Source organism: Corvus hawaiiensis, chromosome 12, assembly GCF_020740725.1.
Source record: "Corvus hawaiiensis isolate bCorHaw1 chromosome 12, bCorHaw1.pri.cur, whole genome shotgun sequence".
Lineage (NCBI taxonomy): Eukaryota > Metazoa > Chordata > Aves > Passeriformes > Corvidae > Corvus > Corvus hawaiiensis.
This window is the reverse complement of record NC_063224.1, coordinates 1,713,232-1,736,543: the sequence shown is the minus strand read 5'-3', so window position 1 is coordinate 1,736,543 and position 23,312 is coordinate 1,713,232. Positions and strand designations below refer to the sequence as shown.

At 53.7% G+C, this 23,312-nt stretch overlaps 1 protein-coding gene across 2 annotated transcripts in view; it reads left to right on the top strand.

The window, feature by feature from the left end:
- The window catches only part of ZC3H18 (zinc finger CCCH-type containing 18), a 42,859-nt gene extending 20,017 nt beyond the window's left edge, over window positions 1-22,842 (top strand). For both annotated transcript variants that reach the window (XM_048316825.1, XM_048316824.1), the window contains 10 exons: window positions 8,714-8,914; window positions 10,044-10,169; window positions 11,554-11,655; window positions 13,898-14,041; window positions 14,647-14,799; window positions 16,781-16,935; window positions 17,472-17,668; window positions 18,704-18,800; window positions 20,855-20,951; window positions 22,221-22,842. In XM_048316825.1, the coding sequence (XP_048172782.1) occupies window positions 8,714-8,914; window positions 10,044-10,169; window positions 11,554-11,655; window positions 13,898-14,041; window positions 14,647-14,799; window positions 16,781-16,935; window positions 17,472-17,668; window positions 18,704-18,800; window positions 20,855-20,951; window positions 22,221-22,419 (1,471 nt within the window). In that variant the 3' untranslated portion in view covers window positions 22,420-22,842. The remainder of the gene's footprint in view (window positions 1-8,713; window positions 8,915-10,043; window positions 10,170-11,553; window positions 11,656-13,897; window positions 14,042-14,646; window positions 14,800-16,780; window positions 16,936-17,471; window positions 17,669-18,703; window positions 18,801-20,854; window positions 20,952-22,220) is intronic.
- The last annotated feature ends 470 nt before the right edge of the window (window positions 22,843-23,312 follow it).

The window sequence follows — 23,312 nt, the reverse complement described above, 5'->3', positions numbered from 1 at the left end:
AAGAAACAAACCAGGAGCTGCAGCATCAAGGGATGAGAGAACCCAAACAGCAAATAGCCAGGAATAGGGAACAAATCCCTTTCTATTCTGCTGAAAGCAGGAAGGTTTCACCTGGTCTCTAAACAGCAGAGGAGTTCAAGGCTGAAAACGCAGAGGAGTTCCCAGCATTACTGGGGGATGCAGATGAGGAGGATGAGAATTTAACAAGGATTTAAACCCTGATGCTCTCAGGGACAAGGGTTTCTCTGTGAGCCTTTGGAGAGAAGAGGCTGCAGCGTTTGGGCTCCAGTGGGATTGTCACATGTGGATTTGGCCTATTTTTCAGGAATTCAAAAAATTCCCTTCCAGTACTTGAAGGGAGCTGACAAGAAAGAGAGAGAGAGGGACTTCTAACAGGACAAGGGGAGATGGGTTCAAACTGACAGGGAGGAGGTTTAGATTGGATTGTGAGAAGAAATTCCTCCCCAAGAGGATGGTGAGGCCCTGGCACAGGGTGCCCAGAGAAGCTGTGGCTGCCCCTGGATCCCTGGAACTGTTCAAGGCCAGGTTGGAGCAACCTGGGCTAGTGGAAGGTGTCCCTGCCCATGGCAGGGGGTGGAATGAGATGAGCTTTAAGATCCATTCCAACCCAAACCATTCCATGGTTCTGTGAACATGGAAATGCTGCTTTATGCTTTGGGTTGGGTTTTTTTCCCAAGCTTAAGATGAGCACTCCAAGAAGTTTAAAATCTGAGATTGCACTGCTGGTAAAAGTGTTCCTCCCCCTCCCCCTCCTCCTCCTCCTCCTCCTCCTCCTCCCTCCTCAGGCGTCAAACACTCAAACAAGCCAGGACACTTTATGATCAATTAGAGGGATAACTTGGCTGTCTGTCCTCCTGCTCCCATCTCCAGAACGAGTTCTGATGCCCCAGGCTGGGCCTGATTTTTGCTGAGTGCAAAATTCCTTCTTTTTCTCTCTGTCTTGCTGCTGGAGCTCCCTGTTGTGCAAAGCCTTTGAGGGATAAAGAAGTGTGACATGAAATATGTCTCTGAAGAAACTTTGAGCAGTGCAAGATGTTCTGACCCTTAGCTGGGAGCAAGGGCTCTGCACGCTGGAATAATTTGCTTTAATCCTTTCTGCTGTTGCCACAGGCCTTGATCCCACTGGCAGCTGAGGGAATCTGGTTGTTCCAGGAGCTCATGAAGCAACCCAGCGTCGTGGGGCCTGTTGGTGGCTGTATTCCCAAAGCACTGAGGGAAATTCAGGAGTTCATTCCTGAGGGGCAGCGCTGGTCCTGATGTCCCTGTGACCAGGGACAGCACCCAGGGAGCAGCTGGAGCTGGGCCAGGGCAGGGTTAGGTTGGAGATCAGGGAAAAGTTGTTCCCCCAGAGGCTGCTGGGCACTGCCCAGGCTCCCCAGGGAATGGGCACGGCCCCGAGGCTGCCAGAGCTCCAGGAGCATTTGGACAGCGCTGCCAGGGATGCCCAGGGTGGGGTTGTTGGGGTGTCTGTGCAGGGCCACACAAGGACTGGATGATCCCTGTGGGTCCCTTCCAACTCAGGATATTCCATGATTCTGAGTTGGACCCACCAGAGAGAGAAGGAACCTCAATTTTGCTGCCCCCTCAGCTGGGGTGGCGCTGGGTATTGTTGACCAAGCAAGGAGGAAGAAGGTCCATGAGATGGGCATTGGTTTCTTTCCCACCTGGATTTCATCTCCAGGGAATGCTGGAGGTTTCTGGTGAGGAGCAGCATGGCAAAATGAACCTTGGAGTGAGATGTTGTCATCTCCAGTTCTTGGAATTTGTCCTGATGTCTGAGCTAAACCTCTTCCCACACAGACCAGACGAGCTTCAAGCTGTGCCGGGGGAGGCTCAGGTTGGACATCAGGAGGAATTTTTTCATGGAAAAAGTGATTAGGCATTGGCATGGGGTGCTCGGGGAGGTGGTGGAGTCCCCATCCCTGGAGGTGTCCCAAGGAAGGACTGGACATGGCACAAGGTGGGGATCAGTCCCAGGTTGGACTCGATGATCTTGGAGCTCTTTTCCGACCTCAGTGATTCTGGGATTCTCATGATACAGACCCCAAGTTCCATGGAACAGCAGTGGCAGGTAGGATGAGGAGAAGGAGGGGGCTGTTGTCCTCAGAGGTGTTCCCAGGAGGTGACAGCAGCTCTGAAGGTGCCAGGAAGGAGCAGCGTCCTGAGGACCATGCTGTCATTATCGCACACACCACACTTTCTTTGGAAGGAAGTTCCCTCCATCAGGACTAAAACCTATAAATGGAGAGCACTTAGGCAGCCATTAAAAACCAAAATAACCCCGTGAGTGGGCACTCAGACAGCTGACAGCAAAGTCAGAAAGGGCAAATCACAAATCCTCGTAAAACCTTTCCAACAGGGAGCGTTGAGCTTCTTCCCAGCTGCTCCCGAGGCCTCACCTGGAGTGTGAGGTGCTGCAGATCCCAGGACAAAAGGTTACGTGATCCCATGGCCGTGCTCACCCTTGGGTTGTTTTCTCAGGCCGGTTCAAGTTGACTTTGTTAATCTCTGAGCACGTTAATGAGCAGGAAAACCCAGGTCTGGAATCAGCGGGTGCAGGTTATCCAGGGCCTGCGAGTCAGAAAGCGTTGGAATGAGCTCGATTTGATAAAGGAGTGGCAAAAATAGGGAATGCAAATGGAGTGATTCACGGTGGTGTGTGTGCCACAAAGCAACTGAATTGGGTTTTTTTGGAAGAATCTCTAATTTTAGGTGTTCCTGGGTCGTTGTTTCTCTCCTGAGAGCTTCTGGTGGTCTCCCAGTGCTGCCAGCTGGATTTGTTCCCTATTTTTTGGGTGTAGAGGCTCTGAATGAAAGCAGCTGTCAGTCACTTTTTGGGGGGCTTAGTGATGGCATCTCACCCTGCTGCACAAAGATGGGGTGGGAGGATGGTGGGTTTGGGTTCCTCTTGGTTTTCCCTGTGGAAATCTCAGTCATTTCCTAGAAGAAATCCTTCGTTTGTTCCCGTTTGTCCTGCCACAGGAGGAAGAGCAGGCAGGGCAGACAACCATGTGCTCTTCCTGGTTTTGGAGTTGGGCATTGGTAGAATGCCCTGATTTAGTCCTGTATCCATGAAAATTTAGTGAAAGTGGGAAAAGGAGCCTCCATCCAGGAGCATGGGTTTGCTCTCCAGCTGTCTGCACCTCCCTGGGAGGCTTCTCGGAGTGCAGGGAATTAAGGGAAGCCAGTGTTGGGTTTCCCAGGCTGAGATGGGTTTTATCTGCTCCAGCTGGAGCTGTACCTCTGCTCCTGCACACTCCAGGTGTCCCAGGACTGCTCAGAGGAGCAATTCCCTTCCTTTCACATACAGAGCTTACCCCGTGCTGCTCCAAGGTTCTTTGGAATCCCAATCCAGTGCCCTGCGTGGAAGCTCTGCTGCGATAAACACGATAACAACTTGTTTACATCCCCGTTTTTCGTGGTGCAGCTGCCAGCCAGAGCGATGGAACCTGCTTAGACAGCTTTGCTTTCATTTCTGCTCCCAGCTCTTTTGGGAAGTTGGTGATAAGAACAGCTCTGCTCTGGAGCCAGACTGGGAGAGCTGGGAGTGTTTAGCTTGGGGAAGGGAGGGCTCCAGGGAGACCTTGGAGCCCCTTCAAGTGCCTAAAGGAGCTCCAGGAGGGCTGGAAAGGGACTGGGGACAAGGGATGGAGGGACAGGACACAGGGAATGGCTTCCCACTGCCAGATTAGATGGGATATTGGGAAAGAATGCTTCCCTTTGAGGATGGAGGTTGCCCAGAGCAGCTGTGGCTGCCCCTGGAAGTGTCCAAGGTTGGGTTGGATGGGGCTTGGAGCAGCCTGGGACAGTGGAAGGTGTCCCATGGCAGGGACTGGATGAGCTTTAATGTCCCTTCCTCCAGACCATTCTGTGATTCCATGATAATGAAATCTGTGAATCAAACCAAACTTCCCAAGTTCTCCACAAAACATTCCTGCTGAGTGCAGTTTCTGCTGGTCCTTACGAGTTTCGTAACCCCAGATCGAGATGAAGGGCACTGAGTGACTCAGGTGTGGATCTCAAGGAATGTGATTTTCTTTGGCATTTCAGAGATGGAATTACTGGGAGATCCCCCAGCCTGGATTTTAGGGAAACAAGGCAATTCCAGGGCAGGATCACTGGCACATTCCAGGCAGGATCGCTGCCTCCTGCTCATGGAGAGGAGGCTCTCCAGGCCTCAAATGCTCAGCCCTTAGGGGAGATGCTGTCTCAGATAGCTTTATCTCCCTGCTGGGATGATTTCATCCTGGAGGTTCAGATTGTATCTCCACTCTTTCATTTCCAAGCCTCTCCCCATCAGGCTTTGAAGAAATCCTTCCTTTTTTTTTTTTCCCTTTTTTTTTTTTCCAAGCTGACTGATAACTCAGCTTCAGATGGAAACAGCTTGAGAAAAGCATTTTCCCTGCTGATGTTTCACCAAGATCAGTGGGCAGCAGCTCCAAGGGCCAGCATTCCCTGTCCTGGACGCACACAGATGCCTTTCCAGAGCTGTTGTCCCTCTCCATTACTCCAAGACAGGAAAAATCCCTGCATGCTCGCACTCTGCTGGAATTTATTTTGCAGCAATTCCAGGTCCCTTCACAACTGCCTTGGCACATGGCTCCAGTCATTCCTCGAGTCCACTTCCTCTGGAAAATTCCACTGCCGCTGCAGGAAAAGCGGCGCCGGCGCTGCTGACGCAATCGCAGCTTTCCTGCGAGAAACGCAAAGGCTGTTCAGTCATCCCTGGGCTTTCCTCCTGGAGAAAACGGAGCTGGAAGAGCAGCCCCGGAGCCAGGCTGGCGTCACTGCTGCCCGGGGGTGATAAGGTTTGGTTCCCTGTGGGAGCCATGTCCCACGGGAGGGGGAAGGACACGGGAAGCGCTTTCCCCGGGAAGCTCATTTTGCCCTCCAAGATTAGAAATGCTTTGGCAGCATTTGCATAATACATGAGGAGAACTGGAGTTGGGCAGCTCCTTTTTTTCCCCCTCTCTCCAAAGTTTTGTTGGACTCGGTGACGTGCTTCAGCCGGGGTTTTTTTGGGAGCCGGGTTTATTTGGGAGCTGGGCGCGTGCGTGGACCCACGCCGGGGTGCTGCCAGCTGGAGCTGCCTCTGCTTCTCCTCTCCCTGCCAAAGCCTCACTTTTCTCTTGATTGCTGTCATTAGATTCCAGCCAAATGGGCATCAGCACGTTCCTTCTGGAGGGAGACAGCTTTTAGTTGTTTTAAGGGTAAAATTGCCTTTGGAAGCTGCTGCCCGAGTGATCCTTGAGGATCAGGCTGGAAATTCAGGTGCTTCTGGTCACTCTTGTCTTGTCTCTTCTTCCCTCTAATTTATTTTTTTTTTAAACCTTGTGGAATAGACTTAGGAGTTAATTCTGAAATACTTCAAATGTTTCCTAAAAACAGGAATGTGGTGAAAAAGATTGGGATGAACACGAGAGTTCTCTGGCAGTCTCTGTGCTGAAGTGTGCAAGGTTTGCCAGCAGCCTGGGCAGCTGAGGATGAGCTCCTGAGCTGATCCCATGGCTCACCAGCCCTGGAATTCTTCCTTCCTTCCCTCCTTTTCACCGTGGCTCAGCCCCTCCCGAGGGCAGGTTGCACTCACTGAGCCAGCAGCAAACAGTTCTTATTTTTTAATTTATGGAAGTAAGGAGCTGGGAGCTCCACCAAGCACCAGATCCAGCACTAAATGACCTGGCTGGAAGAGTGAAAGCCAGAAGTCCTCCCCTCCTCATCTCCCAGCTGTGGGATTTGTCCAGGCTGGGATTGGGATGTTCCTCTAGGGAGCTGCTGAGGATCTTGGCAGCTCCTCCAGCTCACTTTCCATTCTGCCTCCTGAATTCCACTGGAGAAGACGAGTCCAGCAGCATCAGATCCCAGGTTTAGGTTGAACGAGTTTGTTTGGTGATGCCACGCATTGGAAGCTCTGAGGAAAGGCTTTGAAAATGTCCTGACAGGAGCAGCATCTTCCTCATCTGCAGCATTTACTGCTGAGTCAAAAAGCCAAGCACACCCCAGAATGAGGCTTTCTGTTGTGGTTTTCCTGGGGAAAAACCTTTCCTCCAGAAAGTGACTTCATCCAGAGGGAATTGCATCAAACCAGGTAATAGGTGCAAGTAAATGAGATTTGCTTTCAGAGTCATCCCTGCTCCCAGCTGGCGCCCAAGCTCTGCAGTCCAGCTGGAGTTGTTCCAGCTCCCAGGATGTGCTGCTGGACGTGAATCTTGAGTTGGTTTTAAGGGAGAATAAATCCTGTAGGAGACTTTTCTTTCTGAAAACTGGTTCAGGAGGGAGCTGAGCCTGGAGAGGCGCGAGGGCATTCGTTAGTTCATGTATTCATGGAATATCCTGAGCTGGAAGGGACACAGAGGGATCATCAGCCCAATACTTGGCCCTGCCCAGGACACCCCAAAATCCCACCCTGAGCATTGTTCTGGAGCTCTGGCGGCCTCGGGGCCGTGCCCATTCCCTGGGGAGCCTGGGCAGTGCCAGCACCCTCTGGGGGAAGGACCTTTCCCTGCTGTCCCACCTGAGCCACAGTTGTTGGCTTCCACATTTGTCGTCTCAGACACTGCAGGAGAAGCTTCTCCAGAGGTTTTATCCTGGATAAAGCTGCCTCTCAGCCCACCTGTGCCAGCAGAATATTCCCCCTGCCTCTCCCAGAGCATGCAGACTGTGATCCCATGGGAAGGGATGTTGGAGCAGGATATTTGGGCATTATCCATGAGCATCCTGACATGGTTTTCTCTCCTCCTTTCCTTGCTCTTTATCCTGCTGCTTCATGCAAGGTGTGGAGGCTTTTCCCAGTCTTCCCTTTCTTCCTTCTCTGCACTTGGTTGATTTGAGGATATTCCAGAGGTTAAATTGGCAATTCCAAATGGATTTGTAAACATCAGCTGGTAGGAGCCCTTGAGCCCAGCTTGGACTATTGAATGTTGTCAGGGTATAAAGAATAGGTCCAGTGTGTCTCAGCCCCCTGTTCCGAGTCGTGGTGTTCCTCCATGATGAAATACTCCTGGAATTGTGGCTGTAACTTGGAAAACTTGACCAATCCACTGCAGGTAGCCTGTGCTGAGTTAAACAGTGTGTGTTGGAGCAGTGCTGGGAAAGGGGCAGGATGGAATGGAGCTGCTGGGGGATAAAGCTGAGCCATAACCCTGCCCGGGACCCCTTCCCGGGCACTCAGAGCTTCTGTGTTGGATGGAAGCACCCAATTCTCCTCTCCTGGAGCTGGGGTGAGATTTGTCGGAGGGGTGAACGTGAAAGGAGGGGTTTTCCTCTGAATATTCCAAGGGAGTTGTGGGACAAAGAGTAAAATTGCTTTCACATCAGTAGAGATAAGGAAAGAGTCAGATGCTGGATTTTTAGGTCAGCACATCCCAGTCCTGGATTCAGGAAGAGGAAACTCTGCCAACAAGGAGGGGATGAGGCTTCTCAGTGAGGTGTGAAGCCTTCAAAGGGCAGGACAGGCTCCTAACCAAGAGCTTTCATTATCCTGGGGTTTGTTGAAGTGTCCCTGGAATTATTAGAAAACTTGGAGGTGGCTTTTTTATCTCAAAAAGGCAGAGGAAGTTGTGTGGGGAGTGGTTGCTTCAGTGGTGTGAGTAATGGGGTGGTACTGGCTGAACGCAGCGGGGAAGGGGCCTTTCCTTCCCCAGGTTCCCAGGAAACTCATTAGTTTGAGGAAAGGAATAACTGCATCATTGTCCTGCTAATTTGGTGAGTGCAAGAGACTTCAGAAAGCTTTAATCCCTCCCAAACTCTGCCTGAAACCCCAGGGAGAAGGTCAGAAGCAGGTAATCGAGGAGTTGAGTGCAGGTTGGAGTGAGGGCAAGGAAGAATTCCAAGTTAAATCACCCGGAGATAAGAGAGGTAATAAAGTCTCGGCCTCAAGAAACTCATCCTGGACTAGTTAAGGAGGTGTGTGGTGCAGCTGCTGAAAAGTTGGCCCTGAATTATTTTCAGAGGGTTGGAGAGGAGAAGGGAAAGGTGGGGAACGAAAAAAGGGGAAATGAAAGTAGGACCGTTACCAGAGAAGGGAGGAGATGGAGAGTGGGGCCTGGCTGGGCACCTCTGCGTGGATACCAGCAACAGCAGCACGTTTGGGGGTGTTTATAAACACCCAGAGGGTGACCCAGCGATGAACCAGCCTGCTTTGTGCCCAGGTGAGGAGGGAGCTGTCCCCTTTGGGAGGGTGAAAGGAAGGCACTGTGTCTTGGCCTGTGACAGCCCCACAGGATGTCCTGGGAGTGGAATCCAGGCTCAGTGGGGACCCCTCTCCACTGCACCAGGCTGGGCTTGCTCCAGCTCTGAGCTGGGCACAGGTGTAGGGAGCACCAGGTTTCCCATTCCCTTCCCTCTTGCTTGTGTGCAGTCCTTGGAGGCCAGGAGCTGGGCCTGGAATCAGCCAGGAGCTCACAGAATTGTGGCTTTGTTGGTTTACAGAGCAGCACTGGTTCAGCACTGCTTCACAAACTGAGAGTTCTTCTAACACTTCCTCCCCCCAAAGTGGTGCTGGAATCCCACGTGGGAGGTTAAGAGGTATTAATCTAAGGGATGAATTCTGGGATTTTTGCATGGCCCTGTGGATCTATTCATACATTTTACTACAATATATTTATCGTTTCCAGTATTTTTTCCTTGTCCCTTGTGTATCATCCTTTATAACCCCCCCAAAATCCCAGCTGCTGACCTCTTCCTTGCTTTCCAGCCGCCAGCCCGAGCCACCAAAGAAGGACAAGGATGCCACGGCGCTGGGCAGTGCCCCATCCAAGCGGGCAGACGAGTGGAAGGACCCCTGGCGCCGATCCAAGTCTCCCAAAAAGAAACTGGGCGTGTCCGTGTCCCCCAGCCGGGCACGGAGGCGCCGGAAAACCTCGGCCTCGTCGGCGTCCGCTTCTGGCTCCTCGAGGTGAGGGGAAGGGGAGAGCCTGGCACATCCTGGAAGCGTGTCCTGGAATGGGATGGGGCTCCTTCGTGGCCAGGGATGGTGTTGAGGTGTTGGGACAGGTTGTGCAGAGAGGTTGTGGATTCTCCATCCCAGGCTGGAGCAAGCTGGGACACTGGAAGGGTGTCCCTGCTCTGTGGGACTGGATGATCCTTGAGGTCCCTTCAAACCCAAACCATTCCATGGTTTTATTTTTGGGGAAGCAAAGACTTTGCTGCTCAGGAACACCTATGGACACGCAGTGAGATGGAAGCCAAAGGGGGCAGGGAGCTGTGGGAGCTGTGCTGTGACCTGTTGGAGATTAGGAAAAGGAAATCCTTGGAAAAGCCACTTTTCCAGTGAATTAGAGCTGGATGCAGGCTGGGTGATAGCAACTCACCTAGATGAAAACTGACCTTAATGGGAGCAGAAAGAACTGGGAGCTGTAAGAATTGGATCCTGGTCACCCTGGGATGGATGGAGGGAGGAGTTGAGCTCAGTCCAGTAAGAGCAGGTTGATGCTACTGGGAGAACTGGGATTGTGGAGGTTCGACAGAGCCTTGGAGGGCTGGAATGGGGCTTGGAAACCAACGGTGGAAAATAAGATAAAAAGCACCTTTCAGAAAGAAACTCCCTGAATCTGGGAGCCTCGAGGCACAGACTGGATCAATTTCCTCTAAATGCTTGAACTTGAAGCTCCTGAAGGAGGGGGGGAAGTATCCAGGAGGAATGAGGAACATGTTCAACTGGAGATAGGCATCTAAAAGCCAGAGCCCTCCTGAAGCAGATTTTCCTGCTGGGATCACTGCACCCAGTCAGGTGATCTGTCAGGGTTTTGTCCAGTGAAAAGGCATGGAATATGTGGAAGCAGTTGCCAAAATGGATGGAAAATCAGTAATTAAAGAGAGAGAGGCTTATTGAAGGGTGCAAAGAGAGTAGCAACAACAGGATCCTCCCTAGAAGAAAAAGGGGATCTGAGGAGAGGCTGCAAATCCTGACAGCTCCCTGAGGAGAAGGCACGTGGGGTTTGGAGCAGAACTTGGGAAGAACATCTTTGGAAACAAGACCTTGGGAGCTTTTCAAGAAGCTCTGAATTTTAATATTTCTCTTCCAGGTCCTCTTCTCGTTCATCCACCTACTCTGGGTCCGGCTCCTCCCGCTCGCGCTCCAGATCCTCCTCCTACAGCTCCTACTCCAGTCGCTCCTCCAGGCACAGCTCTTTCTCAGGCAGCAGGTCCAGGTAGTGGCTCCTGGGACTGGGAACCAATGGTGGAATGGTTTCCAAATGCTTCCTGACAGCTCCTTTTTGCTCCATTGAAATAAAGCACTCCAAGCACTTCCCTGAGTGAGGGAGGCTGTGGTTGTTGGATGAAGGAGATCCGTCAGCCACCCCCTCCTCTCCCCGGTGCTCCCACCCACGAGTGCAGGGCTGTTGTGGCTGGGCTCTTTGCTGTGCCTGTGGTAGATGAACATTCCCATCATTTGCATTTTCTGGCTGGAAGGAGTTCAGCAGCATCTCCTTTCCATGGCGCTGGAATTTTCGATTTCAGGAGGCAAATCCCATTTCTTTATTAAAGCAGTTGTGTCTTGTGATAGTCCTGACACTTCAAAGTAGCACTCCAATGTCCCATGCTGATTATTATTTATTCCTCTGCAGCTTCCTTGCCCCTGCAGACAGTTTCCCGAGTCTGGAAAGTTGGGAGACAGTGGGAGAACTAGCTCCTTAGATAGGCACCTCTTCAGAGCTGAAGCCATGCAGGTACCCAGAGCAGATCCCACAGGTGATGGAAAAACACACGCTGTCACTTTGGGAGACTGCTTTCTCCTGGGAAAAGCTCAGCTGGGAGCTGATTCCATCTGGGAAGCAGAATGAGCTTCCCCCATGCAGCCCATGCCAGGCTCTGCTCCGTGAGGGCAGTGCCAGCGTGGGTGACACCCTTGGCTGCCTCTCGCTGGGGTGAGCAATGCCCTCTGCCCAGCTGTTCCCCAGAAGAGCTGTCATGCAGGAGTCAGGCTGCTGAGGCACTGGGCTGCAACAGAGGCACTTCCAGTCTTGGCACTGGGGTGAATCACCCCAACCCCAGCACGTGTTGTGCCTGCCAGGGGCTCAGGAAACAGCTCCTGCCCTTGATGGTTGCCTTTGACATGCACCATTAGTGCTTCTCCTCGTGTTCCAGGAATTACAGATCAGTATTAGGTTTAGGTGTATTTTTTGTGTCCTTCCCCCAAGTTTTTTGGGGTTTTGCTGCTGGTGAAAGGATGAGCTGCTCTGGGAGTTAACGGGACATAAAGTGATGAACGTGCAAGTCAAAATCCTACTTGTTTTCCTGTGTATGCTCCCTAAGGACTGAATTCAGAGAGGATGGAGACAGCCTCAGGTGTTGCTGTGGGATAACTGGAGTGCCTCTTTTCCAGCTGATCCTATTTTTTCCTTTTGTTTTCTACTCTTCCTGCTGGTCTGATGGCAGAAGTTAAGTCTTGTTGCACAGAGTCCAAACATAACAGCAGGATAAGCTCGGGACAGGTTCCTGGGGAGGAGGGAATGGTGGCTGAACTCCCTGAGAGCCAGGAAAAGCTCCTGCAATCCCAGAGCCTGAGCTCAGTGATGTCTCCTTCCTTTCCAGGTCAAGGTCCTTCTCATCTTCTCCCTCTCCTTCTCCAACACCATCTCCTCACAAGCCACTGGCGAAGGCTAAAGGGGAATTGTTGCCACCTCCTGGGAAAGGGTAAGGATCCATCTTCCTCTGGATACCTCTGAACAGAGTCCAGACGAGCCCTTCTGACCTTCAGGGGCCTTAAGCTGAAGGAATGCAGGGTTAGATGGGATATTGGGAAGGAATTCTTGGCTGTGAGCAGGGAGAGGCCCTGGCACAGGGTGCCCAGAGCAGCTGGGGCTGCCCCTGGATCCCTGGTTGGATGGGGCTTGGAGCAGCCTGGGCTATGGAAGGTGTCCCATGGCAGGGAGTGGAACAGGATCTTTATGGTCCCTTCCCATCCAAACCATTCATGGATTCTAATCCTGGTTGAGAATTTAAGAAAGAAATGAAAGATGCAGAATACATCCATTATTGAAGAGTTTTTAGCTTGGCAAATTTCATTAAATAATGACACTTTTACTTACTAAATCCAAGTTAAGCTCTGCAAATATCCTTAAATATTACTGTATCCAAGTGTCTAAACACATCTGATTTACTGCTGAAACATTCAGTGTGTGCAGATATATTTGTATAATCTGAATATACGTAATAGGAGCTATAAGAAAGTTCCAGTTCCTTCCTCTGCTGTGGCTTTGGTTCATCCACAGCCTTAGAATAAAGAAATGGTTCAGCCTCATCAACTTTTCACACTGGAGACGGATGAAAACAGGACTGGAGCTCTCTGCAGCTGGGTTTGGCTCATTCTGACAGCCCTGCTGCTCTTCTGAATTCCTGAAATTGCTATTTCACAAACCCCACGGTGGCAAATTATGGGGACGTTGGAGGGTGACACAACACCGTAGTGATGTCACCTCTTTTAAGCTGACCTGCAAATAAATGACACCATGGGAATCCCCCTGAATTCTCCAGAATTTAGGACAGTCCCCTTTGCCACACTTCTTGTCCCTTGTTATGCTGCCTTTTGGGGTTTTTTCCCCTCCACTCGGGGCTCGGCCCTCTGAGGCCCCTGCAGCGATGTCTGTGCTCCCTCCCGGTGCTGGTCTGGTGATGCCACAGCAGCCTGCCCCAGCACAGGGATTATTGGCACTGGATGACATGCCATGGGCTTAATCCTGTGTTCTGCAGGGGATAACTGCAGATACTGAGCACAGAAGGAGGAGGAATTAACAGTGTGTGTGTGCAGACAGCACCTCCTCCCCAGTTAATAGGTGCGAAATCAGTGCTGGGATGTTCCAGGGCCTGAAGGGAGCTGGAGAGGGGCTGTGGACAAGGGCCTGGAGGGGACAGGACACAGGGAATGGCTTCCCACTGCCCGAGGGCAGGGATGGATGGGATATTGGGGAGAAATCCTTCCCTGTGAGGGTGGTGAGGCCCTGGCACAGGGTGCCCAGAGCAGCTGGGGCTGCCCCTGGATCCCTGGCAGTGTCCAAGGCCAGGCTGGACACTGGGGCTGGGAGCAGCCTGGGACAGTGGAAGGTGTCCCTGCCCATGGCAGGGGGTGGAATATGCTCTTCAAGGTGTTTCCAACCCAAACCATTCCAGGATCATGAGTTGAGCAATGTCCAGCTGTCAGAGCAGGGCTGGAGTGCTCTGAGCCCTGAACTGGGCAGCACTGAGGAGCCAGAGCCATTCCCATCTCATGCAGTGAGTGTTGGATCACACAGTGGGATTCCCACAGAGTTTTCCACAGGGAACACAAGCCAAGGGACAGATCCAAGGGATACTTGCACCCACAGGTCGTTTTGCACCCTCCTGATCTGGGTTCTGGAGTTAAAAAGAGAATTTTTGCATTAACTGTGTGCATTTCATTCTGAGGCCTGACTGGCAGATTTTAAGCAGCTGTAAGTGTTTGGGATAAAAAATGATGGAATTAAATGGATAAGAAACAACATTTCCACCCAGTCTGCTTCAGGAGTTAATTTACAAGTCAAATATCTCCACAATTGGCTGTTGTGTAGTAATTTGTCTCTGAAAAGATGAATTGATTGAGAATATGGGGAACAAATCCCTGTAGGGAAATCCATGGTGTTTGTGTTTTGGGGGAACGGCCAAGTGTTTGTAGCTACAGGAATCACATCAGGGCCAGGCTGGACGAGGCTTGGAGCAACCTGGGATAGTGGCAAGTGTCCCTACCCATGGTATGGAGTGGAGTGGGATGAGCTTTAAGGTCCCTTCCAGCTCAAACCATTCCAGGATCCCATAATCTCTAGAATATTAAACAACAGCGAACCTGGGCACATCATTTCTGAGGATGTCCGTGGTCTGTGCCCACCCCCTGGGATCACACCCCTGAAAATTGTCCTTTTTCCAGGGAGAAATCTGTGAAGAAACTCACTGCCCTCCCAGTCCCTCAGCCGCTCACGAAAGTCACGGCAGCAGCCCCGGAGCCAGCCAAGCCAGGGGATAATCGGGAAGCCAGGAGGAAGGAACGTCAGACAAGGACTCCACCCAGGAGGTGAGAGAGCTGGGGGGTGGAGTGAGGCTTGATCTCCTGCAAGATCCAGCAAATCCTGCGTTTCTTTCTCCTGGAAGATCCAGCAAATCCCAGAGTCCCGAGTGCCCGCGTTAAAGGAGAAATCCATCTCCTGGGGCAGGGAGAAAAGGGGAAGAGAGCTGGGGGAAATGTTCCTGGCTTGCCATGAGTGGCTCGTGCCTCTGGAGGCTGGGGGGAGGATGGAATAGGTGGAATATGGGAAATGTGTTAAAATCAGAGTGGGAGTGGGGAAAAAAAAAGACATTTTTGAGAGCTGCTGGTTGTGGAGGTGGCACAGTGAGGAAAAAGGAATGTGTGAGATCTGTTTGGTCCCACACAGATCTGATGTGGTGGAGGGTCAGCAGCTGACCCACACTGGCCACAGCGATACTGCCCACCACAGAACATCATTCCCAGGACATAAACTGGGAGAAGTGGTGGAAGGGGCCGATCACCCTTCAGGGAGGGCCGGGCATCAGTCAGGGGGTGCTGAGCAAATCTCTGCTTTCTCGTGGGCTTTTCCCCCCTCCCTCTCTCTCTTTCCCATTCCAATTCCCTTTCTGTGAGGGGTGTTTGCTGTCCTGCAGGAGGACCATCAGTGGCAGCATCAGTGGCAGTGCCAGCAGCTACAGCGGGTCCAGCTCCCGATCCAGGTCCTTGTCCCGGTCTCTCTCCAGATCTCATTCCAGATCATCCTCTGCCTCAGTCTCCCACTCTCCCTCTGGGTCCAGGAAATCCAGGTACAGCCCTGACCCTTCGTGACCTTTGTTTGACAGCAGAGACTGTGGCTGTTGCTCACTGGTTTGGTTTCTTGCACGGAAAACTCTCTGTAGCTGCAGCAGCAGAAGCTGCGGGTGCCTGGGAGGTGGGACAAGACTGGATCCCAACTCCTGAATTGTGGTGGGAATGCAGTGTTGAAGAGGGCATGGAGAGATAGAGCAAGATATAATGGCCTTAAACTGAAGGAGGGGATATTTAGATGGGATGTTTGGGAAAAATGCTGCCCTGTGAGGGTGCCCAGAGCAGCTGGGGCTGCCCCTGGATCCCAGTCCAAGGCCAGGCTGGACACTGGGGCTTGGAGCAGCCTGGGGCAGTGGAAGGTGTCAGGGTTGGAACTGGGTGACCTTTAAGGTCTCCTCCAACCTAAACCATTCCATGATTCTCTGATATATTTCCCTTGTGGTTTATTCAAGGAAATAATCCTGTCATGTGTGTCCAAGCACCCATTTAACCCAAGTGGTGACCAGAACAGCTCCTTCTGGCCAGGGTGATCCCACATCCTAATTAATTTACAAATGAACAGTTTCAGGCTATGGAGCTTGGCTCTCCTGAGCCTCTCCTACCTCTGGTTACTGTGTGTCCTTAGGGGACATGCTTGGCCTGTCAGGAGAGGTAGGTCAGAAAATCCCTAAAAGGCTCAGCTAATGATATTTTTCCTTTGCTGCCAGAGTTGCAGGGCCAGTTCCTTTGTGTTTAGCCCCAAGTGAATAGTTCCCAGCCTGTTGGTCTGTGGGATGTGTAAAGAGCAAACTCCTTCCAGCAAAGAGAAACAAACCACTCTCAAGTCATTCCTTCAGGTTTCTTTCGTCTCTTCACCCAGAGGATTCCCCAAATCCTCACAGGCAGAGCCTTGAAACACAGCACTTCCCTGGCACACGGATGTCACAGTAGTCCTGTGGTGTAAAAGCAGGGGATGGAGCAGGATTTGGCTCAGAGCAGCTGCAAATTCCCATCGGTGAACTCTGTGGAGCTCCGAGGTTCAGCGTCCGTGTTACTTTATGGAAATCCCGGCTTGTTTACTCCGTGCTTGTCACATTCATCAGCTCAGCCAGGGGTGATGCAAGAGCTTCAGAGAGCACCAGGCCATGGATGGGAAGTGTGAGCAGCCTGGGGCTGCTGTGCTGCTCCTGTGGGAAGGGGGAAATGTGGGAAATGCACCGGGTGCCCACACCAGGTGTGCTGGGCCATCCTGGTAGCCTGGAGAAGGAGTTTCTGGCTCATCCTGGCCCCACTGGAGCAATCCATGAGAGCTCTCAGAACTCAGCTCCATCGTGGTGCCAGGGGGTAGAGGCTGCAGAGGGTTGGTCTGTGCTGAAGCTGCCACAGCTCCTTCAGTCATCCCAATCCAGCTTCCAGCCAGGGAGCCTGGGCCTGGCTGGCAGAGCAGGTCGGGGTGTGGAACAGGCTGGAGAGGCTCCTGAATATTCATGGAGTGGGATGGTTTGGCTTGGAAGGGAGCTTAAAGCTCATCCAGTCCAACTCTCTGCCACCTTCCACTAGACCAGGTTGCTCCAACCCTGTCCAGCCTGGCTTGAACACTTCCCAGGATAGGCATTGGTAGGAAATACCCATCTTGAAGGCATCTCCCTGTCGTTGCCAGTCGTGACAGTCGATGTGTGCCAACAGCAGAAACCTTGCCAGGGAACCTTTGCCCTGAGCTGTAACACTGACCTGGATGTGCCAGTGCACTCCCTGCTTTCACTCCTTGTTTTCCTGGGCAAACAGTGACCTGTTTACACATTGCCCTAATCCTGGCTATAAATAAACATTACTTTCTAGGCCTGCATCCCACAGCTTTGGGATTTTTCCTACCAGCAGCACCCCAGGACGCACAGCCTTTGTGTGTCTTCCTGATCATTGCCTGTTGATCTTCCCAACACCCAGCCATGCCTGGCAATGAAAAAAGGCCTCATTGCCTTCCTGCCTGTTGGTTGGTCGCAGGTCCCTGAGCGTGAGCAGCGTCTCCTCCGTGTCCAGTGCCTCGTCCAGCAGCAGCTCCGTGCGCAGCGCCGACTCCGAGGACATGTACGCGGACCTGGCCAGCCCCGTGTCCTCGGCCAGCTCCCGCTCCCCCACCCCGGCCCAGCAGAAGAAAGGTACAGCTGCCTGCTTTGGTGGGGTTTTATTCCTCTAGGGAGTCTTTGGAAAAGAAGGGAAGAGCAGAGATCCTTCCCTGGGAATACTGCGGGCTCCGGGAAAATCACTGAGCAGAGGCGACACAGGAGCCCAGAGGTGCGGTGAGGCTGTGGAGCAAATTTACGTCCACATCCTTCCATCCCTGTGCCTCTGGTTGTCTCATCCCTTTTCCTGCCTGGCAGTTCTGCCTCTCCCTCATCCCATTCTCCTTCACCCTTGGAAGGTGACGTAAATCTGGACAACTCCAGTATCACGTTGCTCTTCCTCTGCTCGTTCCAGACCGTAGCAGAGTCGGTGGCAAAAGCCTTTTGTTCCTTGTCTTTTGTGTTCCTCTCTGTGGAAATTCTGGTTTCCTGAGTCCCTTAACCTCGGAGCCACGTGCTGAGTTACTGCTGTGGGCTTTTCCCATCCCTGGAGCAGCGTCCTCTTGCCCAAAGGGCAAGCAGGCAACAGGAATCGTTCCCAAGTCACCACTTGTGCTCTGTGCTCCCTACAGGAAAGTCAAAAAAAGAAGACAGTGCTAAAGAGGAGAAGAGGAAACGGGATGTGCCCGCTCAGCTCCTGAAATCAGCCAAGCCCACCCCAGGAAGCAAATCCCAGCAGGTGCCCCAGGGCCAGCAGCCCTCGGCCCCCCAGGCGCAGCAGGGCGGCTTCAGCGGGCACAAGGAGATCAAACTGACGCTCCTGAACAAGGTGAGGTTCCCTGGTGGCTGGCATTCCCTGGTGGCTGGCATTCCCTGCTCCCAGGGGCCTGAGCAGCAGGGGATGCATCCCAGTGGGAGGGGAACTCCGGGCTCGGTGCTGTTGGGATGAGCTCAGCCGGGAAGGTCTGGGGCTGGCTTGGAGGGCGGCACAGAGAACCAGTCTGGCAGCACACACCCTGTGGTGGCTTCACTTTGGGACTGTGTTGACGGCTTCCCTGGGGCACATTCCTGCTGCAGCTTCCAGGCTCTTCCCCGCTTGCTCGAAGGTCCCGCGTGTGCCGGGGCCTTTCCCACTGGGAGATGCTCCGGGCACGCTTCCTGTGCCACGCCAGAGCGGGCTGGGAACAGCCAAGCACCGAGCCCAGAGGGGCAAGTGGCGAGAGCCTCAGTTTGCCAGGGTGCCCACCTGGCTCTTCCCCTTGCCACTGATCCTGCTGCCCCGGTTTGGAGCCCTCGGCGCAGATCCCAATCCGCAGCATGTGGGGGAGTTGGGCCTCGTGGGGTTTGGTGCCGGGGCAGGGTGTTGGCCCCATCACGTGGGCAGGTTCCTGTTTTTGATATTTTGCTCTGCCAGCCCAAATTCCCCGGCGCAGTCTGAGGCTGCAGATTTTTCTACTTCCCTGTGCTCTGACGTGAGGAGGCTTTATCAGAGGCAGGAAGCTGCTCCGGAGGGAGGAGTGTGCAGTGATACATGACAGCCTGCAAAAAGGCACGGCTCCACATGCCTGCTTCGCATCTGCTATCCTTGGTGCTGCTGGACAAAAAAACATCCCAAAAAGCTGCTGTTGTCCCGTTCCTGTGCTGAAATTAGTGCAGCGTTAGCCCCAGTGCAGGGGAGTGTTGCTGTTGGCTTCTGGTGGTTGGGAGCTACGTGGATTCGGGAATGGCTGGGACTGGTGTGTGCAGAGTTCATTGGGAAAGGGGTTAGCAGGAGCCAGGCAGCACATCCCAGGGGATGGCTGTGCCTGTTTCCCTCTCCAGAGGGAAGTGGCTGCTCAGCTCTGTTGTTTTAATTCCATTGCAGGCAGCTGACAAAGGAAGCAGGAAGAGATACGAGCCAGCAGACAAAGAGAGGCCGACCTCTCCTCCAGCCAAACGGGCCAACCTGTCACCTGACAGAGGTGAGGCATCAGCCAGCCCGGGCTCCTGCTTTCCAGCAGCTGGAAAGATCCATTGCAGTCCTTCCAAAACCTCACAGTGGGATTGCCACCAGATAAAGGGGCTATATTGACCATCCTGCTGCGAAAACACAAGCAGAGGTGTGCCCACATTGTGCCTAGTGTGGCTCCCCTGTGTCCCTGGAAGTCCTCTCCAAAAAAAATAACCCCTTGGCTTTGACTCATCCACCCCATGGCCTCCTGCTCGCTGCTGCTGGCCTGGGATGTGGCTGTAGAAATCAGGTTTAGGTTGGATATTAGGAAAGATTTTTTTCCCAGAAAGGATTAGAACAGACTGTCAGGGCAGTGGGGGAGTCCCCATCCCTGGCAGTGTTCAAAAAGGTGGGGATGTGGCACTTGGGGACAGGGTTAGGGGTGCCCATGGTGGTGCTGGGCTAAGGCTTGGATTGGATGATGTGAAGTTCTCTTCCAGACCTCACCCATTCCGTGATTCCAAGTCACAGGAGTTCCCTTTGGTGCATCCCGGAGTTTTGCCAGCCGCCAGCCCCGAACCCCGGCGCTGGTGACGGTGCTTCGAAAGGGAGCGCGGGCTGCCAAGCAGGGATGGAGGGATGCAATCCCTGCCTGCATCACCATCCCGGGAAATGAGCTGATTGCCCCACCTCGGGCAACCCGCTCTGCCCTGGATGTTTAGAAAGACCTGGGCTTTCCAAGTGCTCTCCTGGGCCTCAATCCTCCCCAGCAGCAGGAACAGCTGGGAAAACCAAGCTGGCAGCCACAGAGAGGGACCTCAGTGCCACCCTCCAGCCTTTGCTGTGGCTGCCAAGGGGCAGAGGGGGTGGGGGACAGTTGGCAGCCAGAGGTGGCGGCTGGTGACGTCGGAGCTGCCACGTGATGTTGTTTTCCCTGGTGGCTCAGCTGTAGGTGGATCCTGTTGACTCTGGGTGCCAGCCAGCAGCAGCTCTGTGCTAATAACCTGCAACGCTATTATTAACCGTGCTAATAGCCTGCAACGTTCACCTCCTGCAAGGGCAGCCTGCGAGGGACTGCCTGAGGTTGAAGTTCACTGGGGTCTGGTTCACACACGAGCAACGGGGCCAGGCCAGCACAGCTTCTAGGGAGGCATCGATGTCATCCTCTGCTTTTCGTTGTCTCTGTGTTACCACTTTTTAAGCTGTAGCAAATCATGGAAGCTCAGATTGGTTTGGGCTGGAAGGGAGCAAAGACCAGGGACACCTTCCAAGGCCCATCCAGCCTGGCTTTGAACACTCCAGGGATGGGGAGTCGAAGCCATGGAACTCCAAATCCAGTGGCAAACATGCCCTTGGCTGAGTTGGGACCGAGCCCCTCGGCATCCCAGCACCAAACTGGTCAGTGGTGGTGGCCTGAGTGTGTCAGCTGTTCTGTAACCTGGGCCTGTGGGCTGGGGCTGTCCCAGTGTGCATCCTGAGGAGCAGAGGGCTGCCCTGGCACACACAGGGGCTGCTGCCACCAGGGGCTGGGCACCTTTGCTTCCCGCAGTGCTGCTCCAGCTGAGGTCAGTGCAGGGCAGCAGGTCCACAGGCTGCCCTCCAGGTAGAATTCCCTGTCTGTTCCTGGGATAACCCAGCTGCTCCCCAGCATCCCTGAGTGCCCAGGGCAGCTCTGCTGGGGCAGGGCCTGGCAGTTGAGCTGTGCTGAACAAACACGGGGGTGCCGCTGGCTCTGAAAGCAGCAGAGCTGCCCTCGCCTGTCCCTCCTGGAGCCAATACACCCTGTGAGCCACCAGAGCCAGCAGCTCTGCAGGCACCAAATGCCATGGAAGAGCCTTATTCCAGCAGCTGGAAGGTGAGGAGGGGCAGTGGAAGGTGGTGTGTCCAGGTGACCGTGGGGCACAGCCCTGACTGGCTTCTCTGCTCCCCCTGAGGTGTGGGGGGCACAACAGTGAGGTTCTTCCAGCTGCTGCTGAGCTTGGCTTTTTTTGGGGCATCATCTGGTCAATCACTGCAGGCAGGGGGTGACCTGTGCCTTGGTGGCAAGCAGGAAAATGAAGGAATGTCCTTTTCCTCTCCCGCCAGGCTCTCGCGATAGGAAGGCGACCGGGAGACTCTCGTCCCCCAAACAGGAGCGGCAGCGGGGTCAGAACCCGAAACCTTCCCCCGCACAGGCAGACAGGTGAGTGCTGCTGCTTCTCCCGGGCCACACAGCTCTCCAGGGGCTCCAGCCCTGCTCCTCCAGGGGCTCCAGCCCCGCTCCCAGCGCCTCCCAGGCTCTCCCAGGCCGGCAGTTCCAGTTGCCATGGAGCACACATGAAGGACACGGAGCTGCCTGGGCGGGTGCCAGCGGTGCCAGGGCTTCGTGCAGAGCCTCCAGCTGGGCCATTGCTGCTGGGAGAAGAGCAGGAGCACCAGCAGCCAAGTGGGTCAGGAGTGAGCTCAGCCCGTGCCCCTGCAGCTCATTAGCGTGCTGTTAACGAGCAACAGAGTACAACCCCTTTCCCCTGCCCAGCTCCTCCTGGACAGGAGTGCCCGATTCCCCTTTTCCCAGCCTGGCACACCCCCAGCTGCTCCCCTTGCTGCTGTGCTGTGTTCAGGGTGTCCCCTGCACGGGGCAGGGCAGGGACAGCCCTGCCTTTGCACCTTCCCGTGCAGCTGACCAGTGACCAGCTCAGCCCAGCTGTGCCCGCTGCAGCACTGGGAATGTCCCAGTGCAGGGCTGGCTGTGTGGCTCCGGGGGCTGGAGGGTTGTGGAACATGTGGGACACACCTGGAGCTCCCTCAGTCCTCCCTGCCCTCAGCAGATGCTGCTGCTTTGCCTTTTTCCACCTCTCCGACGATCTCTGGGGGCAAACATCACAGGGAAGGGGCTGAAGGATTTGGGACTGGGGGAACGCTCCAGGGCTCCTCTCCCCTCTGTGTCTCACAGGGAGCTGCTCCCTGCAGCCACGAGCTGGCGCCGAGTTTAATCCTGGGAATCCCTGTGGAATAGCTGTTTTTTTTACTCTTTCAGCCAGTTTTCAACCCAAGGCTTCCTGTCTCCAACCTCTTTCTCCCACCTGCTCCTGGAACGATGTGCTACATGTGGCACTTCCTGTGCTGGCACTTCCTGATACTCTGCTTAACTCAGGAATTCGGGAGAAATTCCTCCCTGTGAGGGTGGTGAGGCCCTGGCACAGGGTGCCCAGAGCAGCTGGGGCTGCCCCTGGATCCCTGGCAGTGTCCAAGGCCAGGGTGGACACTGGGGCTGGGAGCAGCCTGGGACAGTGGAAGGTGTCCCTGCCCATGGAAAGAGATGATTTTTAAAGTCCTTTCCAACACAAATTCCATGATTCCAGTATGGTTTAGTGTGGACAGTGGGGCTCAGTTGTACCTTGGATTCCCGTGCAGCCGATGCCTTTGGGCTGTTCCCAGCTCCTCTCACTCCCATCTCCCTCTCTCCCTGCAGGAAACGCCAGCTGTCCCCTCAGTCCAAGAGCTCCAGCAAAGTCACAAGTGTCCCGGGCAAGGGCTCGGAGCCGGGCCCTGCGGCCGCCAAGGGCAGCAAATCCAGCACCCTGTCCCGGCGGGAGGAGCTCCTGAAGCAGCTCAAGGCGGTGGAAGACGCCATCGCCCGCAAACGGGCCAAAATCCCGGGAAAAGTATAGTGGGCCGTGCCCCGTAGTGACTGTTGATGTTTTTATAAATAGTGGAAAAAGCGGCTGCTTTGGGATTTTGCAGTTCCTGTCTTCATTTTGGCCGCGGTTCTTTTTAAAAAACCCACACAAAACAAAAAAATTAAGGAAGTTTTGTCCAGCCGGGAAGGCCCGCGACGAATGGCTCCGGGAGGGCTCCGGAGCCGTGTAAATTCTGCACAGAGGACTCCAGCCCTGTGGGGTGCTCCCACTTCTCCTGTGTCCCCTCTCCTCTTTGCTAGCCTCGAGTTGTATTCTCCTAGTTAGCCCTGCTGTGTGTTGAGTGTCTTCAGCAATGCAGTTCTAGTCCCGTGTGCCGAGAGAGCCGAAAACTGCTGTGAACTGCTGGCAACGCCCCTCCTCCCCCAGGAAAAAAATATATATATTCCTGCCTCAGTCCCCTCGGGAATGACCTGTCGTTTCTTTGGAGCAGGGGATCGGTTCAGTTGAGTTCCCAGGAGCCCTGCAGGTGTTGTGGGCATGTCCGTCTGCCAGGAGGGTCCTTCTTCCTTTGATTTTTCCTTTTATTTTTTTGTTGGGTTTTTTCTTTTTTTTTTCTTTTTTTCCTTTTTTTTTCTTTTTTTTTCTTTTTTTTTTTTTTTTTTTTTTTTTTTTTGGAGGGATCTCCCTGAAATAAAATATTTTGATAACCAGTTTTTCCTTTTCCTGCTCTTCTCTGCATCTCCCTTGCCTTGGGGGCAGGGAGGGGTCTGTACTCCCCTCCCTTTGGGGGTTTTTGGGACGTGAGCAGCTCTGTGGATATGGAAAAGCTGCTCTGTTTCCTGGGGGAGCACCCAGTGTGTGAAACCAGTATCCCACTGGAATGTGACTGGGGGGGCTCTGCAGCCTCTGCCCTGCCTGGTGTC